This window comes from Calliphora vicina, chromosome 5 (assembly GCF_958450345.1).
Source record: "Calliphora vicina chromosome 5, idCalVici1.1, whole genome shotgun sequence".
NCBI classification, from domain to species: Eukaryota; Metazoa; Arthropoda; class Insecta; order Diptera; family Calliphoridae; genus Calliphora; species Calliphora vicina.
Genome location: NC_088784.1, coordinates 74036978 through 74050664, shown reverse-complemented (window position 1 = coordinate 74050664; position 13687 = coordinate 74036978). Strand labels below are relative to the sequence as shown.

Genomic DNA, 13687 nt, shown 5'->3' with positions numbered 1-13687 from the left:
TCAAATGAAACTCTGTAATTTTGTTTACTTTTTATACCCTACACCACCATAGTGGGGAGGATATATTGGGTTAGAGCTGATGTTTGTAACGTGCTAAAATATTGTCCAACTCCCTTATTAATGTGCATAAATCTCTGAAAAATGTTAGTATTTAAATAAAATTCATATATGTATACGCAAATCATCTCACCAAATTTTGTGACAAACGATCCATAAGTCATAGTTCCCATATAATGCCCACATCCGAAAATCACTTTATCTAGCATAAATATCTTAAAAATGTTGGTATTCAAAAAAGATTCAAGACAAATAAGTTTCATATCAAAAGAAAACTTTATAATCATATACTCGGCGTAGGGTATAATATGGTCGGGCTTGCCCTAATATACTTTTTAACTTAGTACATTCTTGTTTTATTTCTTTTTACAGTTAGAACAGATGAGATGTTTAACGCAGAGGAAATCCTTGATTTATTAAAGAGTTGTCCCGAAGGTTATCTTAAACCGGACCATAATCTATTTAAAACAAGTGACGCAAATATATTAAAAACATACAAAAAACTGGGAGCCATAAGCAACAAAGAAGATGAATGCCTAAACGATTCGCTCAATAGTGCCGCCAACGAAATATTTTGCAATGTGTTTGGTTGTAGCCTAGTTTTTGATAATGTGGCTTCCTACCAGAGTCACTACAATGCAATGCATCGCTTTATATGTGCAGAATGTAAAAAATCTTTGCCTACGGAGCATTTGTTAGACTTGCACATATCGGAGCATCATGATTCCTACTTTAAAGCTAGAGTAGAAAGAGGTGAACGTTTGTTTAAATGTTATTTGGAGGAATGTAAAGAAGTATTTGGCAATGCCTTGGAACGTAAAGAGCATTGTATAAAACAACACAAATTTCCCAGTAATTTTAGATTTGATCAAATTATTAAAAATGGCCAAAATAAAAAAGATAAAGCGTCCAATAATAATTCCGAACATATTCCAATGGATGTGTTGGAAGAGGCAAAACCTAAGGATTTCATTAATAAGGAACTGAAAGTAATTTCATTTGGCCACCAAAGAGAAAGGACCTTTCGCGCTAGGAATGGCCCCAAACAAAATGCAGGCATTGGAAAAACTTTGGAAAATATGGATTCTTTAAAGGCAGCATTGGAATTAATGTGATTTACTATAGACATAACAATTACATTTTTTTTATTGAATTTTAAAAATTATTTATTGAATATACATAGAACATTAAAATTATGGGTTTTTACTTATTTTTAGAGCTAATTCTGAAAGAAAAAAAGATATTAGGATATTACTGCTTACAAATAAGATTCCGGCATTAACTTACTTGATGCTGGAGTTAGCATTAATGTAGTGATATAAAACCACTAGTAGAAATAAAAACACCCCCAAAACATTGGAGAATATGGCTAATTGCACATCAGTAATCATATTGTAGGCTGTCAACACTGTAAGTAAAGAAAATTGGACACGTCATATACTGTGTATTTTAATAAATTCCATTAATCAATGATTATTAGGAAATTCTTAAATGTTATTGTATCTATTGATATGTGCAAGTTTTTTTATTACAACATTTATAAATATTTTTGCACCTTTTTGTGAATAAATAGAAAAATTAAAGAAAATTTTCTGCCGGTTTGGTTGTGTATTTTTTTATTTTGTTGTCAGAATTATATTGTAATATATATAAAAGCTGAAGTGTAAAATAAATGTGGTACCAAGTTTTAAATACATAGTACCTTTATGTATGTAATCTTTATGAAAACGTAATCGGTTACATTTATTGGTTAAATGGCAAAGTATCTATGAAATATTCGAAAATAGTAGATTTAAACATAAAAGTGTAAAGTTCGAACTTTCGATATAGTCGAATATTCCACTATCAATATATCCGCTATATTCGTACTTATATTACTATGTAAAATCGACCTACAAATGGCTACGATATACGATAAGTTTTTCAATCAGTATGTAATTTCTACGTTTTTTATTTACGACCTCACAAAGTATATATACAGTGGATATCCAGTAGTACGAATTATATATTATCAGGACCTTTCGTAGTACCGAAAAATTCGTGAACAATTAATTTTTTGATGAAAGAACATACTAATGTATGTACATATAAATATAACAAAAAAATAAAATTTATATATTTATTTAAAAAATCCGTCATTAAACACTGACGTTTATTACTTTTTAAACTGATTTCTACAGCTTTTTCATGAAGACTTCTCAATAATAGTATTTTCGAGGTTTCATTGTTGTTCTCAACAGCACATTTAATACTCTTTTAACAATCGTATTCCATAACGCTTTTTAAATTTTGTTAGCCAACCATCACTGACACAAAACTGAACATTGTAGAATTTTTATGTGCAGCTTCACAGCTTTGCATTTTAATTGTTTTCCATTTTTTTTAAATTCACCAGTTGTAAGTCTATACCGATTTTTTAACGAACTCATGGAATTATCCAGCAGTTGTGTTTTTTGTTTAATGATTGTATAAATACTGGAATTGGATAATCCATATTTATTTGAAATTTCAAACAACGATGTTTCATTTTCGTGGTCTGCAATAATTTTTAATTTATTTTGCAAAGAAATTGTTTTTTTTACATTGTTTTACTTGCAGTTAAAAACACATAACACTTTTAAAAATAAAAAAAAAAACTTCACAATAAAATCATAATAAAAACTTCATTCATACTTAAATAAAACAAAAATTCTTATAACAAACCACCATTCGTACTATCGAATAGAAAAAATGCCCATTTATTCGTACTACAGAGTAGTCAATGCAAAAATTTTGCCATTCGTATTATTGGAAATACGTATTAAAGAGCGTTCGTACTACTGGACGTCCACTGTATTTTGGATAGTTATAGATAGCGGAGTCGGTTGCTATTTATAATCGAGATAATCGGCCGACAAATGGCTGAGATAGAAGGATAGAAGGGTGAAAATCAGGAATTTTTTTCACAAAATTTTTTTTAAACAATTTTTTTTCACCAAAATTTAATTTTAGTAGACATTTTTTTTAAATCATAATACTTTTTCAACAAAACTAGTTTTCTAAGCAATCTTTTTTTTCAAAGTATACTTTTGTGAAAGGTATATAAAATTCGGCACAACCAAAATTAGAACTTTTACTTTTTTACATTGAAACGTTTGGGAAACTATTTAAGAGTTTTTGAAAAAACAGGGTTTGGTATTACCGAAAAATGTGCCAAAACGTTATAACTCTAACCCTGAAAACGTTTTCCAAAGCCTGAGAACATATTTCAGTTTTTTGATATGGCAACCTCGTGAAACTAAGTGAAATTTACTGACAAGGCGAATTTATATACCAAGTGGTGTTGATAGCACAGCACAGCTGATATTGTTGTTTGGATGTTTGAGCTGTCAATTATCTTGTGTTTGTTGAGGCGAATGCTACAACAAACGTAAAAGTAATAAAAACAACAAGCAAACTTTGACAGCTTAAACCACATAAACAAAAACAAATTGCAAGTGGTTTTTGTAAATGTTGTACTTGTTGTATAATCGACACCACCTGGTATATAAATTCGCCTTGTGTACTGAATTGTTTACAAATAATAGAATTGAAAGTTTTAATAAAAATGATTTGTTTTGTTTGTACAGAAAACGCCAACAAAACTTTAGCAATATTTGGAGGCGATGAAGTTAATTCTAAAATTGCTGCAATTATTGAAAAGCATCTATGTCTTAAGGCAAGTAATGAAATTAAAAAAATATTGTCCAAATGTTTTTATCTAAAGATCAAATTTTCTTTATAGCCGCAGATAAAGGAGGAGCAAGAAACCTTGGAAATATGTAATCTATGTTGGGAAAAACTTCGAGATTTTAATGAGTTTTTTGAATTTGTTGCTAAAGTTCACCATGAACAAACGAAGATCTTGCATGAGCAGCTATTGGAGGACACGGGTGGAGAGCAGGAAGAAAAAAACATCTGGGAAGCGAATATAAAAACTGAAACATTGGAGGAAACTTTGGACAACAATGTGGAGTTGCATTTTTTTGAAACTGAAGATGTCTTTACTGAAAATCCACTATTAGACCTAGCACAAGAAGAGGTTAATGCGATGGAAGATTTTATGAATAAAGATGGCAAAAATAAGAATGACAAATCGAAAATCACCAAAACAAGGAGATCCAAAAAATTGTTGAAAAGAGCTAAAAGTCCTGAATCAAGCGACAATGATGACAATGATCAGTCATTAGCTTCTCTGCTGGAAGACATTAAAAATGAAGATAGCGATGAATCTTTCGATGCAAACAATGAACTAAAAGTTAGTTCGGAAAAGAAAAGGCGAAAAAGAACTGTATTAGCTCGAACGGAAGTAAAGCGTACAAAAAAAGCAGATAAAACTATTGAACCAAAACGTCGAAAGGGACACGTTTTATTAGAAGAAAATGATGGCCTTATTAAAAAGCATATAAAAATGTTGTGTCAAATGTGTTCCCATATCGGCGAAGATTTTTCCAATTTAATAAAGCATTACAAAGATGAACACGTTGGGGTTAAGCCCTACATAAAATGTTGTGAACGTAAATTGGATTGTCCATCAGATATTTTACAACATGCTTATTTCCATGAAGATCCTGAACATTTCAAGTGTCAAGAATGCGGAAAAACCTTTATAAACAACTCTGGGCTAAAAGATCATTTTATGAAACATCACGAACCGGAAGAAAATTTACCCTACGGCTGTGATGAGTGTCCGCGTAGATTTTCAAGAAAAAATTTACTAGCGCATCATAAAGCTAAGCATATACCCAAAACAGAAAGATCACACTTTTGCCAAATATGTGCACCGCCGAAAGCGTAAGTTTTTTTTTTCATTATGTTATACTTTGAATTTAAAAATCAAAATCATATTTTTTCCAGATTTGCTAGTGAATACATTTTACAGATTCATATTAAGTCACGTCATACGAAAGCATCTAATATTTGCCATGTATGCGCCAAAGAAATTCGAGATAAACAAGCTTTCGAAAAACATGTAAGATTACATTTTGAAACAAGTGGACCACGTATTAAATGTCCTCGAGAAGGTTGCGAAAGTTGGCTTAAGGATGAGGACAATTTAAAACAGCATTTAAGACGTTTTCACAATCAATCGAAATACGAGTGTCCTGAGTGTGGGCGGATATGTAAAAATAAACATTCTTTAACATGTCATTTAAGAAATACACATTCCACACAAACATTTACGTGTGAAGAATGCCAAAAGAGCTTTAAGAGTGCTTTGTCATTAAAGGTAAGTTTTTATTTTATACGCGAATTACATATATTTATTATATGCCTATATAACTTTTAGGAACATATGGCTGGCCACACGGGAGAACCTCTGTACAGTTGTCCATTTTGTACGAGAACCTTCAATTCCAAGGCAAATATGTATTCACATAAGAAGAAAGCTCATCCCATAGAATGGGATTTAGTTAACAAAACTAAAATGGGTTTTATATAATATTTTTATTATTTTTTATTTTAACTAATTAAAATATTTATTAAGAACAAGTAAAAATCGCTTTGTGTTTTATTTTTGGGGAGAAACTGCCGTTATATTCGGTGATGCCAGTTTTCATTATTTAACACCTTGTGTTATCAAATTGCAATGAATGCCAATATAGAAGAATAATAACACAAAATACAAGAATCAAAGAAAATTAACCAGCCAGAAAACAAAAAAAAATTGTTTACAAACAAATACAAATGTTAACACATTATAACTTTTAATTAAAATAAAATAACATGTTATGTTGCGTTTGTTTGCTACAAACCTCAAAAACGTTGGCAGTTTTTGATGTCACACATAAAGTGCATAATATTGCTGAAATAGTACATCAACACTTTTGGTTCAAGGTATCTCTTCATTTAAATAAAATGTTATGTCCTTCTCAAACTAAATATTTTCATTATATTTCATTCCTCAAAGCCTACGCCGAATGATGATAATCCCACACAAATTTGCATACTTTGCTGGGATAAAATCAAAGATTTTCACGACTTTTACCAAACTGTTAAGAAATCTCATAATGTATTTCAAAATCTAAGTGCCGACATCAAGGAGGAAGAGGAAAAACCTAGTACTAGTGCTATTAAACAGGAACAAGATGGATTTGAAGAAAACCTAATGCAAGTGGAAGTTGAAATCGACGTAAATCCAAACTGTGAACATGAAATTGAAGTAATCAAAGAAAATCCCCTAGAAGCAGAACAGATTGACGACGTAGAGTTAGAGTCGGAAGATGATAGCGATGACAGTTCTTTTAATGATTGTGAAAATTCAGAAATAAGTGAAGGTGATGAAAGTTCCATGGATGAAGATAAAACAAAGGATGTGAATGACAAAAAAGAAATTCCTGAAAAAAAGGGCAACAAAATTGTTAAAGGTGTAAAAAAGAGTACAAAAAAGAAAAAGTTTAACAAAAATGAGTTGAAAAGTAAATGCCCCACAACTAAGAAGAAGTGGACAGATAAATTTTTAGATCCCATTTTAACGGAACAGATGATTAAAAAGCATATTAATATGATTTGTGATTTATGTGTTTTTGTTGGTTCTTCCTTTCCCGATATGGTCAGTCATTTTAAGAAATACCATCCCAAAGTGCGTCCCTATATAATGTGCTGCGATAGGAAATTTACTAAGCGTTATTATGTAGCACAACATGCTCTGAAACATGAAGATCCAAATTATTTTAGGTAAGTTGATATAGAATAGGTATTGTAATGTATACCAATACCCTACAAATATTCTGTGGATATTTTAAAATTAAACTATGAGTGTTTGAATTAGTGTTTTGTTTAAGAAAAAATAATGTTTTGTGAAATCTTTCATTACTAATACTTATTTCAGATGTGAACAATGCAATAAATCCTTTACAACAACCTGCAGTCTTCGAACTCATAATTTATCTTATCATGCTCCCGAAGAAGAACTTTTACACTCTTGCGAATCATGCCCAAGAAAATTTGCCAGGCGAAATTTATTGGAACTCCATCGTCCCATTCATATACCAAAAGAAGAATGGACATTCTTTTGCACCAAGTGTCCAACTCAGAAAGCGTAAGTTATTTTAAACCTAACAAATATTTCAAATTAACTATGTACATGTTTATTGGTCTCAAAAAGATTTGCAACGGCTTATCTGTTAAATATTCATAATGGCATGAATCACAAGAAAGCGGCCAACATTTGTCATGTATGTGCCAAAGAGATTAAAGATAAACATGCCTTTGAAAAGCATGTACGGCTACATTTTGAAGACAGTGGACCTCGGGTTAAATGTCCTTATCCCGACTGTGATAGCTGGCTAAAAGACGAGGACAACTTAAAGTCTCATTTGCAAAGACATAATCCCGAAGGTAAAATCTATAAATGTCCAGATTGTGGTAAGCTCTGCAAAAATCGTGGAGCCCTTACAAACCATAAGCGATACAGTCACTCCAATGAAGTATTCCAGTGTGAACAATGTGATAAAACATTTAAGAAAGCCATTTCGTTGAGAGTAAGTATTAAAATGAGAATTTAAAGTCGATTTATAAAGGATAGTTAACAATCTGTGTTGAATTTATTTAGGAACATATGACACAACATACGGGAGAAACATTATATAAATGTCCATTTTGCACCCGAACTTTCAACTCAAACGCGAATATGCATTCACATAAAAAGAAACAACATCCAATAGAATGGGATGAATGGAGAAAAAACAAAAAAGGCAGTGCCCAAAGTTTTATTAACAATACTAATCCTTTAGTTCGAAACTAGATGATAATAAAATGTTTTACAGTATCTTATAAAATGTATTTTTCTTTGTTTGAGGTAATAATTAAAATCAGTCTAATCAATACAACATTGACAAACAACAAACAAAAATCTTAACAATATCAGTTGTGATATGCTAAATTTTTTAACTCAACGAGAGCGAGAACTGAAACAGGCAAACATTTTTGTCAAGATGGAAATGTTGGGTATTTTTAGGAATTCATTTCATGACTTATACATAATAAGCATTGCAATTTTTGAATCTTGATTTTTGACTGGCAGTTTTGCAAAATAATTTTTAGTAATTTTGTTGGCTGAAAAAATTACATTTTAACTAATCTAAAATTTTCAAAGTGAATACCATTATTATATTTTTGTATCTTTGTGTAAAATCAAGAAAATGCAAAGTGTATTTTTTTAATATGCTAATTGCAACAACAACAAATGAAATGTAAACAATAACAATAACCAGCTGATTTTGTGTTATCAATTCACATTGCATTTTTGTTTATTTTTGGGCTTTTAAGAAATTGTTTATACAAATGTTTACAAATTGAACGAAATCTTTATTAAACTAGACAAAATGTTGTGCTGTGTGTGTTTATTGGAAACTCATAAAGTGTTGGGCATTTATGATGAAAAGGGGATAAACCTCAATATAGGCAATATTATAAACAAATATTTTTGGTTCAAGGTAATATTATTGTTGCAATATTATATGATACCAGTTAAACTCTTGCATGGACATTTTAGACACATCCAGATGATTCATTTACATCCCATATCTGTACAATATGCTGGCAAAAAACTGAAGACTTTCATGAATTCTATCAAGGCGTGGAAAGGACACATAAGTTATTCCAACAAAATCAACATAAACTCACTACCATCAAGGAGGAGGAGGAAATAACCATTATCAAACAGGAGGAGAATCAAGAAGAGATTACATATGAAAATAATCTTATGCAAATCGAAATAGATATTAAAGAAGTTGCAGATAATGAAAAAGCTGAGACTGCTGAGAAAAATCCATTAGAAAATGAACAAATTCATAGTGATTTTAATGAAGATGAGGACTTTGACCATGAATGTAGCAGCTCCACATCAGATGAATACGAGCCCTCAGAAATTAGTGAACCAGAAGATATATTAAATGAAGACAAAACGGAAAATGTAATTAAAAATAAAAATGCTAAAAGTAAATCTAAACGCAAAGATTCAAATAAAAATGAGAAAAAGGATGATACACCCAAAAAGAAAAGGAGTTCTCACCGTTTAGATCCAATACTGACAGAGCAATTGATTAAAAAACATATACCAATGTTGTGTGATTTGTGTGTATTTTCGGGCAACTCATTCTCTGATATTGTAGGACACTTCAAAGAGCATCATTCAAACGTACAACCCTATATAATGTGTTGTAATAGGAAATTTACTAGAAGTTATTGTATCGATCAACATGCAATAATACACGAAAATCCGGATTCATTTAGGTAGGTATTTTAATCAAAAATATGTAAGAGTGCTATACTCGGCTATGCCAAATTTTATACACCCTTTAATTGTTTTTTTTAGTTTTCTATTTTTTGAACAAAAATATTCAAATTGGAAAAATCAAAATTCAAATTAATCAATTGATTAATCACAGTTTTAGTTAATCGATTAATTGATTAATCAGTAAATTGATTAATCACATGTTTGATTAATTGCACATGCGTTGTTTAAATTCATTTTTATTACAGATGTAATGAATGTAATAGATCATTTACCACAACCTATGGATTGCGAACGCATAACTTAAATCACCATGCACCTGAGGAGAAGCGTATACATGCTTGTGAATTTTGTCCACGACGATTTGGTAGGCGACAGTTACTAGAAGTTCATAGACAAACACACATACCAAAAGAAGAATGGACCATAACATGTACAAAATGTACTACACGCACAGTTAAGTACGTTTAATTTACACTTTCAGTTTAAAAAATATATCGCTCATTTACGACAAGAGAGTCATAATCGAGAAATTTCCGGAATTTTATTTACAAGTTTTCTTTAAATTATAGTATTATTTCACCACAGATAAAACAGATAAAACAGATTAGTTGTGATTCGTTGTCAATCGAATGTTTCCATTGACTTAGGACCCTTTATCGCAAATGGCCGATTTGTTAATATATGATTTAAAAATTAACTATTTACTATTTTGCAGATTTGTTTCCCAATATTTACTGAATATACATAATAGCATGTTTCATAGAAGAGAAGCAAACATTTGTCACGTCTGTGCGAAAGAAATAAAAGATAAAAAAGCATTTGAAAAGCATGTACGTGCACATTTTGAAGATAGTGGACCACGTGTTAAATGTACACATCCTAACTGTGACCGCTGGTTAAAGGATGAAGATAATTTAAAAACTCACATGCAGCTGCATAATCTGGCGGGTAAAACGTACAAATGTTCGGAATGTGATAAGGAATGTCCAAATCGAAGGGCACTGACAAATCATAAGCGTTATGTCCATTCAAATCCAACATTTCGCTGCGAAGAATGTGATAAAACTTTTAAAAAAGCTATTTCATTAAGGGTATGTGTTGTCGTCCTATATGAATTGAAATTAATTTATTGTTTTTTTTAGGAGCATATGACTCAACATACAGGTGAAACATTGTACAGTTGTCCCTTCTGTACAAGAACTTTTAATTCAAATGCAAATATGCATGCTCATAAAAAGAAACAACACCCGATTGAATGGAAAGAATTGAGAAGAAAAAATATTGGTCCATTACCAAATTAATACATTTTTTAAATTAAGATGGTTTTTTAATTATACATATACTAAATGATTTTAATAGAAAAAAATAGTCTTATATCTCTTAATTTCTCGTTAAAAATATCTAGGGACAAGCAAATGCAACCAGCAAAAATCAGTAACAATTTGCACAATTAATAAAAATACATAGATACGTGAACGCCACTACTGTTTCTTTATCATTTATGTTATCAATCACCAGTGATTGTTTATTTTATTTTTTTGTAAACAAACAGCAATTTACAATTTAAACGTCATGCCACAAACTACAAACCACAAACATCTATTGAAAACATAACTTTTTAAAATAACTGCATATTAATACCTTTCAAATTTAAAATATTAAATTCATCCGGTTTGTCATTAAATTATTTAATTCACAATAAAATATATTTGTAATTCATTTCATAAAACCATCACCAAAAACAAATTATTTAACTTCATTAATTTATAGATTTTTTTTTATAATTCTTGGGTGTATGTAGAGTCTTTTCCTGTGCTGTACGTACTAACGACTTAATTCTGTTCCTAACATTAAGTAGTTTGCAGCGTGTCGCCACAATTGTAATTCATTTCAGAATGTATACAAATTGAAAACGAATAGGATAGTCAAAATATGTTGATGTTGATATTTACAAAATAATAAAAATGTTATGTTGTGTGTGCTTATTGGAAAGTCCTCAAATCATGGACATTTTTGATGATTTGGGGTTAACATTGCGTATGGCCGAAATAGTATATAAACATTTGTGGTTTAAGGTAACGCTGGAATATAAATAATTCACAAAAAATCATAATAAAACATTTATTATTTTTCAAAAGCCTCTACTAAATGATGCTTTTACTTCACATATCTGCACTGAATGTTGGCATAAAATCGATGACTTTCATCAATTTTATTTGACTGTGGAGAAGGTGCACAGGGATTTTAAAGAGAAAAAATCTGCTATTAAGGAAGAACACCTATCATGCTCCACCAGTCACATAAAGCAAGAACACGATGAAGATGTTTGTGAGGATAATCTGATGCAAATCGAAATTGAAATAGATGATAGTAAGATTACTTCAAATGACGGGTTCACAGTCGATTCAAAAAATCCCTTAGATGATGATGGTGAAAGTGAAAAAGATTTTAAATCAGACAAAGATGATGGTGATACGGAAGAGTATGAACCATCTGAAAGAAGTGATCAGGATTATGAGGCTGAAGAGGAGACAACTATATTTAATAAAACTGAAAGTACAAAAGGTAAAATCACAAACAAGAGGAAGAAAACTAAAGGAGTCACAGGCACTAAAGCAAGAACTAATGTTGTTGATACATCAAAGAAAAAAAGAACATCTCATCGTTTGGATCCCATACTTACGGATGAGATAATTAAAAAACACATACAAATGGCTTGTAATTTATGTGTGTACGTTGGAAAAACATTTCCCGACATTGTCGAACACTTTAAGGTCCATCATGAAAACGTTAAACCATACATAATGTGCTGTGACAAAAAGTTTACACGAAGTTATTGCATAGCTCAACACGCATATATCCATGAGAACCCAAATTCATTTAGGTTGGTCTTAGTAATTTTCTACATTAGTTTCAAATTATTATTCTTGTTTCTAATTTATAACTTTAAGCTGTACACAGTGTAATAAATCATTTACTACAAGTTATGGTCTACGAATACACAATATTTCCTATCACGCCTCTGAGGAGGAACGAACACATGCCTGTGAACAATGTCCGCGTAAATTTGGAAGACGCAATTTACTCGAATTGCATAAACAAACTCATATACCAAAAGAACAATGGACTATTGTTTGCACCAAATGTACAACACGCACGGCGAAGTAAGTTTTATAACTGTTATACACAGAGCTTCGAATTTATTAATTCAATTTGAGCTTAATTCACGAATTTATTCGTCGTACAATTCATAATGGAAATAATTTATAACAGAATTCATTCAGCCTTTGAATGATTTAATTTTTGTTAATACAATTTGAATTAAAAAATTTTTTCTTCATTCAGTTTTGCTTTTAATCATTTACAAAATGAATTGAAAAAAATTTACTTAAGCCTTTTTGTAATAGATTTTAATTGAAGAAAAATTTTATCATTCAACCACATTTTTAAATCTATTCAATTAGGAATTAATTTTATAAGGAATGAATTCTCAAAAGAATGAATTTAATACATTTGAAGTACAAAGGAATTAAGCTTATGAATTCATTAACGGAATGTTTAAGAGATAACGAGAGGATAGTTTCTAATCATATTTATTATTTTGCAGATTTGCAACTCAATATATGCTGAATATACATACTAGTATGTACCATAGACGTGAAATAAATATTTGTCAAGTATGCGCCAAAGAAATTAAAGATAAAAAATCATTTGAAAAACATGTACGTTCCCATTTCGAAGACAGTGGACCTCGTCTAAAATGTCCCATTGAAAACTGTGAGAGTTGGCTTAAGGACGAGGATAATTTAAAAACTCACATTCAAAGATACCATCTCGATGATAAAACGTATAAGTGTCCTGATTGCGATAAGGTGTGCCCCAATCGAAGATCATTGTCGAGTCACAAGCACTACTTTCATTCAAAGGAAGTTTTTCGCTGTGAACAATGTGATAAAACTTTTAAGAAAGCTTTAACTTTAAAGGTATATTTGCCACACAAATTAGAAAATGGTGTAATTATAGAATATTTACATTTCTATTTTAGGAACATATGACTCAACATACCGGAGAGACTTTATATAACTGTCCCTTTTGCACTAGGACGTTTAATTCAAATGCAAATATGCATGCTCATAAAAAGAAACAGCATCCTATAGAATGGGAGGAATTAAGGAGAAAAAAACTAGGCCCATTGCCTAACTAATATACCAATTGCTCTTAATAAGTATAGTTTCGTTTTAGTTAAGACTTATTTTTAATTTTGTAAAAATTTAATAAAGTAAAAAAAAAAATTATCTTAAAAATTTTTGATTTTTGAAATGAATATAAGAGTCGGCTGCAGAATCTTATTCACCGAATTATATTTTAAAA

General features: G+C 30.5%; 6 protein-coding genes across 6 annotated transcripts; 5 read left to right on the top strand and 1 right to left on the bottom strand.

The window, feature by feature from the left end:
- Positions 1-427: 427 nt before the first annotated feature.
- On the top strand, positions 428-1250 carry l(2)k10201 (lethal (2) k10201). The gene has a single exon (XM_065511648.1). It carries the CDS (start codon positions 444-446, stop codon positions 1170-1172), a length of 729 nt encoding a protein of 242 aa, XP_065367720.1. The 5' UTR covers positions 428-443; the 3' UTR covers positions 1173-1250.
- On the bottom strand, positions 1197-1717 carry LOC135960373 (dolichyl-diphosphooligosaccharide--protein glycosyltransferase subunit 4). Its single transcript, XM_065511649.1, has 3 exons — positions 1613-1717; positions 1345-1465; positions 1197-1282 (listed from the first exon to the last, which is right to left on the bottom strand). Exons 2-3 carry the CDS (start codon positions 1446-1448, stop codon positions 1261-1263), a joined length of 126 nt encoding a protein of 41 aa, XP_065367721.1. The 5' UTR covers positions 1449-1465; positions 1613-1717; the 3' UTR covers positions 1197-1260.
- A 1926-nt stretch (positions 1718-3643) lies between these two features.
- On the top strand, positions 3644-5575 carry LOC135961378 (transcription factor grauzone-like). The gene is made up of 4 exons (XM_065512878.1): positions 3644-3754; positions 3821-4869; positions 4933-5305; positions 5366-5575. Exons 1-4 carry the CDS (start codon positions 3644-3646, stop codon positions 5516-5518), a joined length of 1686 nt encoding a protein of 561 aa, XP_065368950.1. The 3' UTR covers positions 5519-5575.
- A 165-nt stretch (positions 5576-5740) lies between these two features.
- LOC135960808 (transcription factor grauzone-like) lies at positions 5741-7856 on the top strand. The gene is made up of 5 exons (XM_065512200.1): positions 5741-5913; positions 5987-6753; positions 6908-7117; positions 7184-7559; positions 7631-7856. Exons 1-5 carry the CDS (start codon positions 5803-5805, stop codon positions 7820-7822), a joined length of 1656 nt encoding a protein of 551 aa, XP_065368272.1. The 5' UTR covers positions 5741-5802; the 3' UTR covers positions 7823-7856.
- A 520-nt stretch (positions 7857-8376) lies between these two features.
- LOC135960341 (transcription factor grauzone-like) lies at positions 8377-10797 on the top strand. The gene is made up of 5 exons (XM_065511611.1): positions 8377-8513; positions 8573-9312; positions 9562-9774; positions 10032-10407; positions 10459-10797. Exons 1-5 carry the CDS (start codon positions 8403-8405, stop codon positions 10615-10617), a joined length of 1599 nt encoding a protein of 532 aa, XP_065367683.1. The 5' UTR covers positions 8377-8402; the 3' UTR covers positions 10618-10797.
- A 436-nt stretch (positions 10798-11233) lies between these two features.
- On the top strand, positions 11234-13620 carry LOC135960809 (transcription factor grauzone-like). Its single transcript, XM_065512201.1, has 5 exons — positions 11234-11391; positions 11455-12200; positions 12268-12480; positions 12924-13299; positions 13362-13620. Exons 1-5 carry the CDS (start codon positions 11281-11283, stop codon positions 13518-13520), a joined length of 1605 nt encoding a protein of 534 aa, XP_065368273.1. The 5' UTR covers positions 11234-11280; the 3' UTR covers positions 13521-13620.
- Positions 13621-13687: the final 67 nt, after the last annotated feature.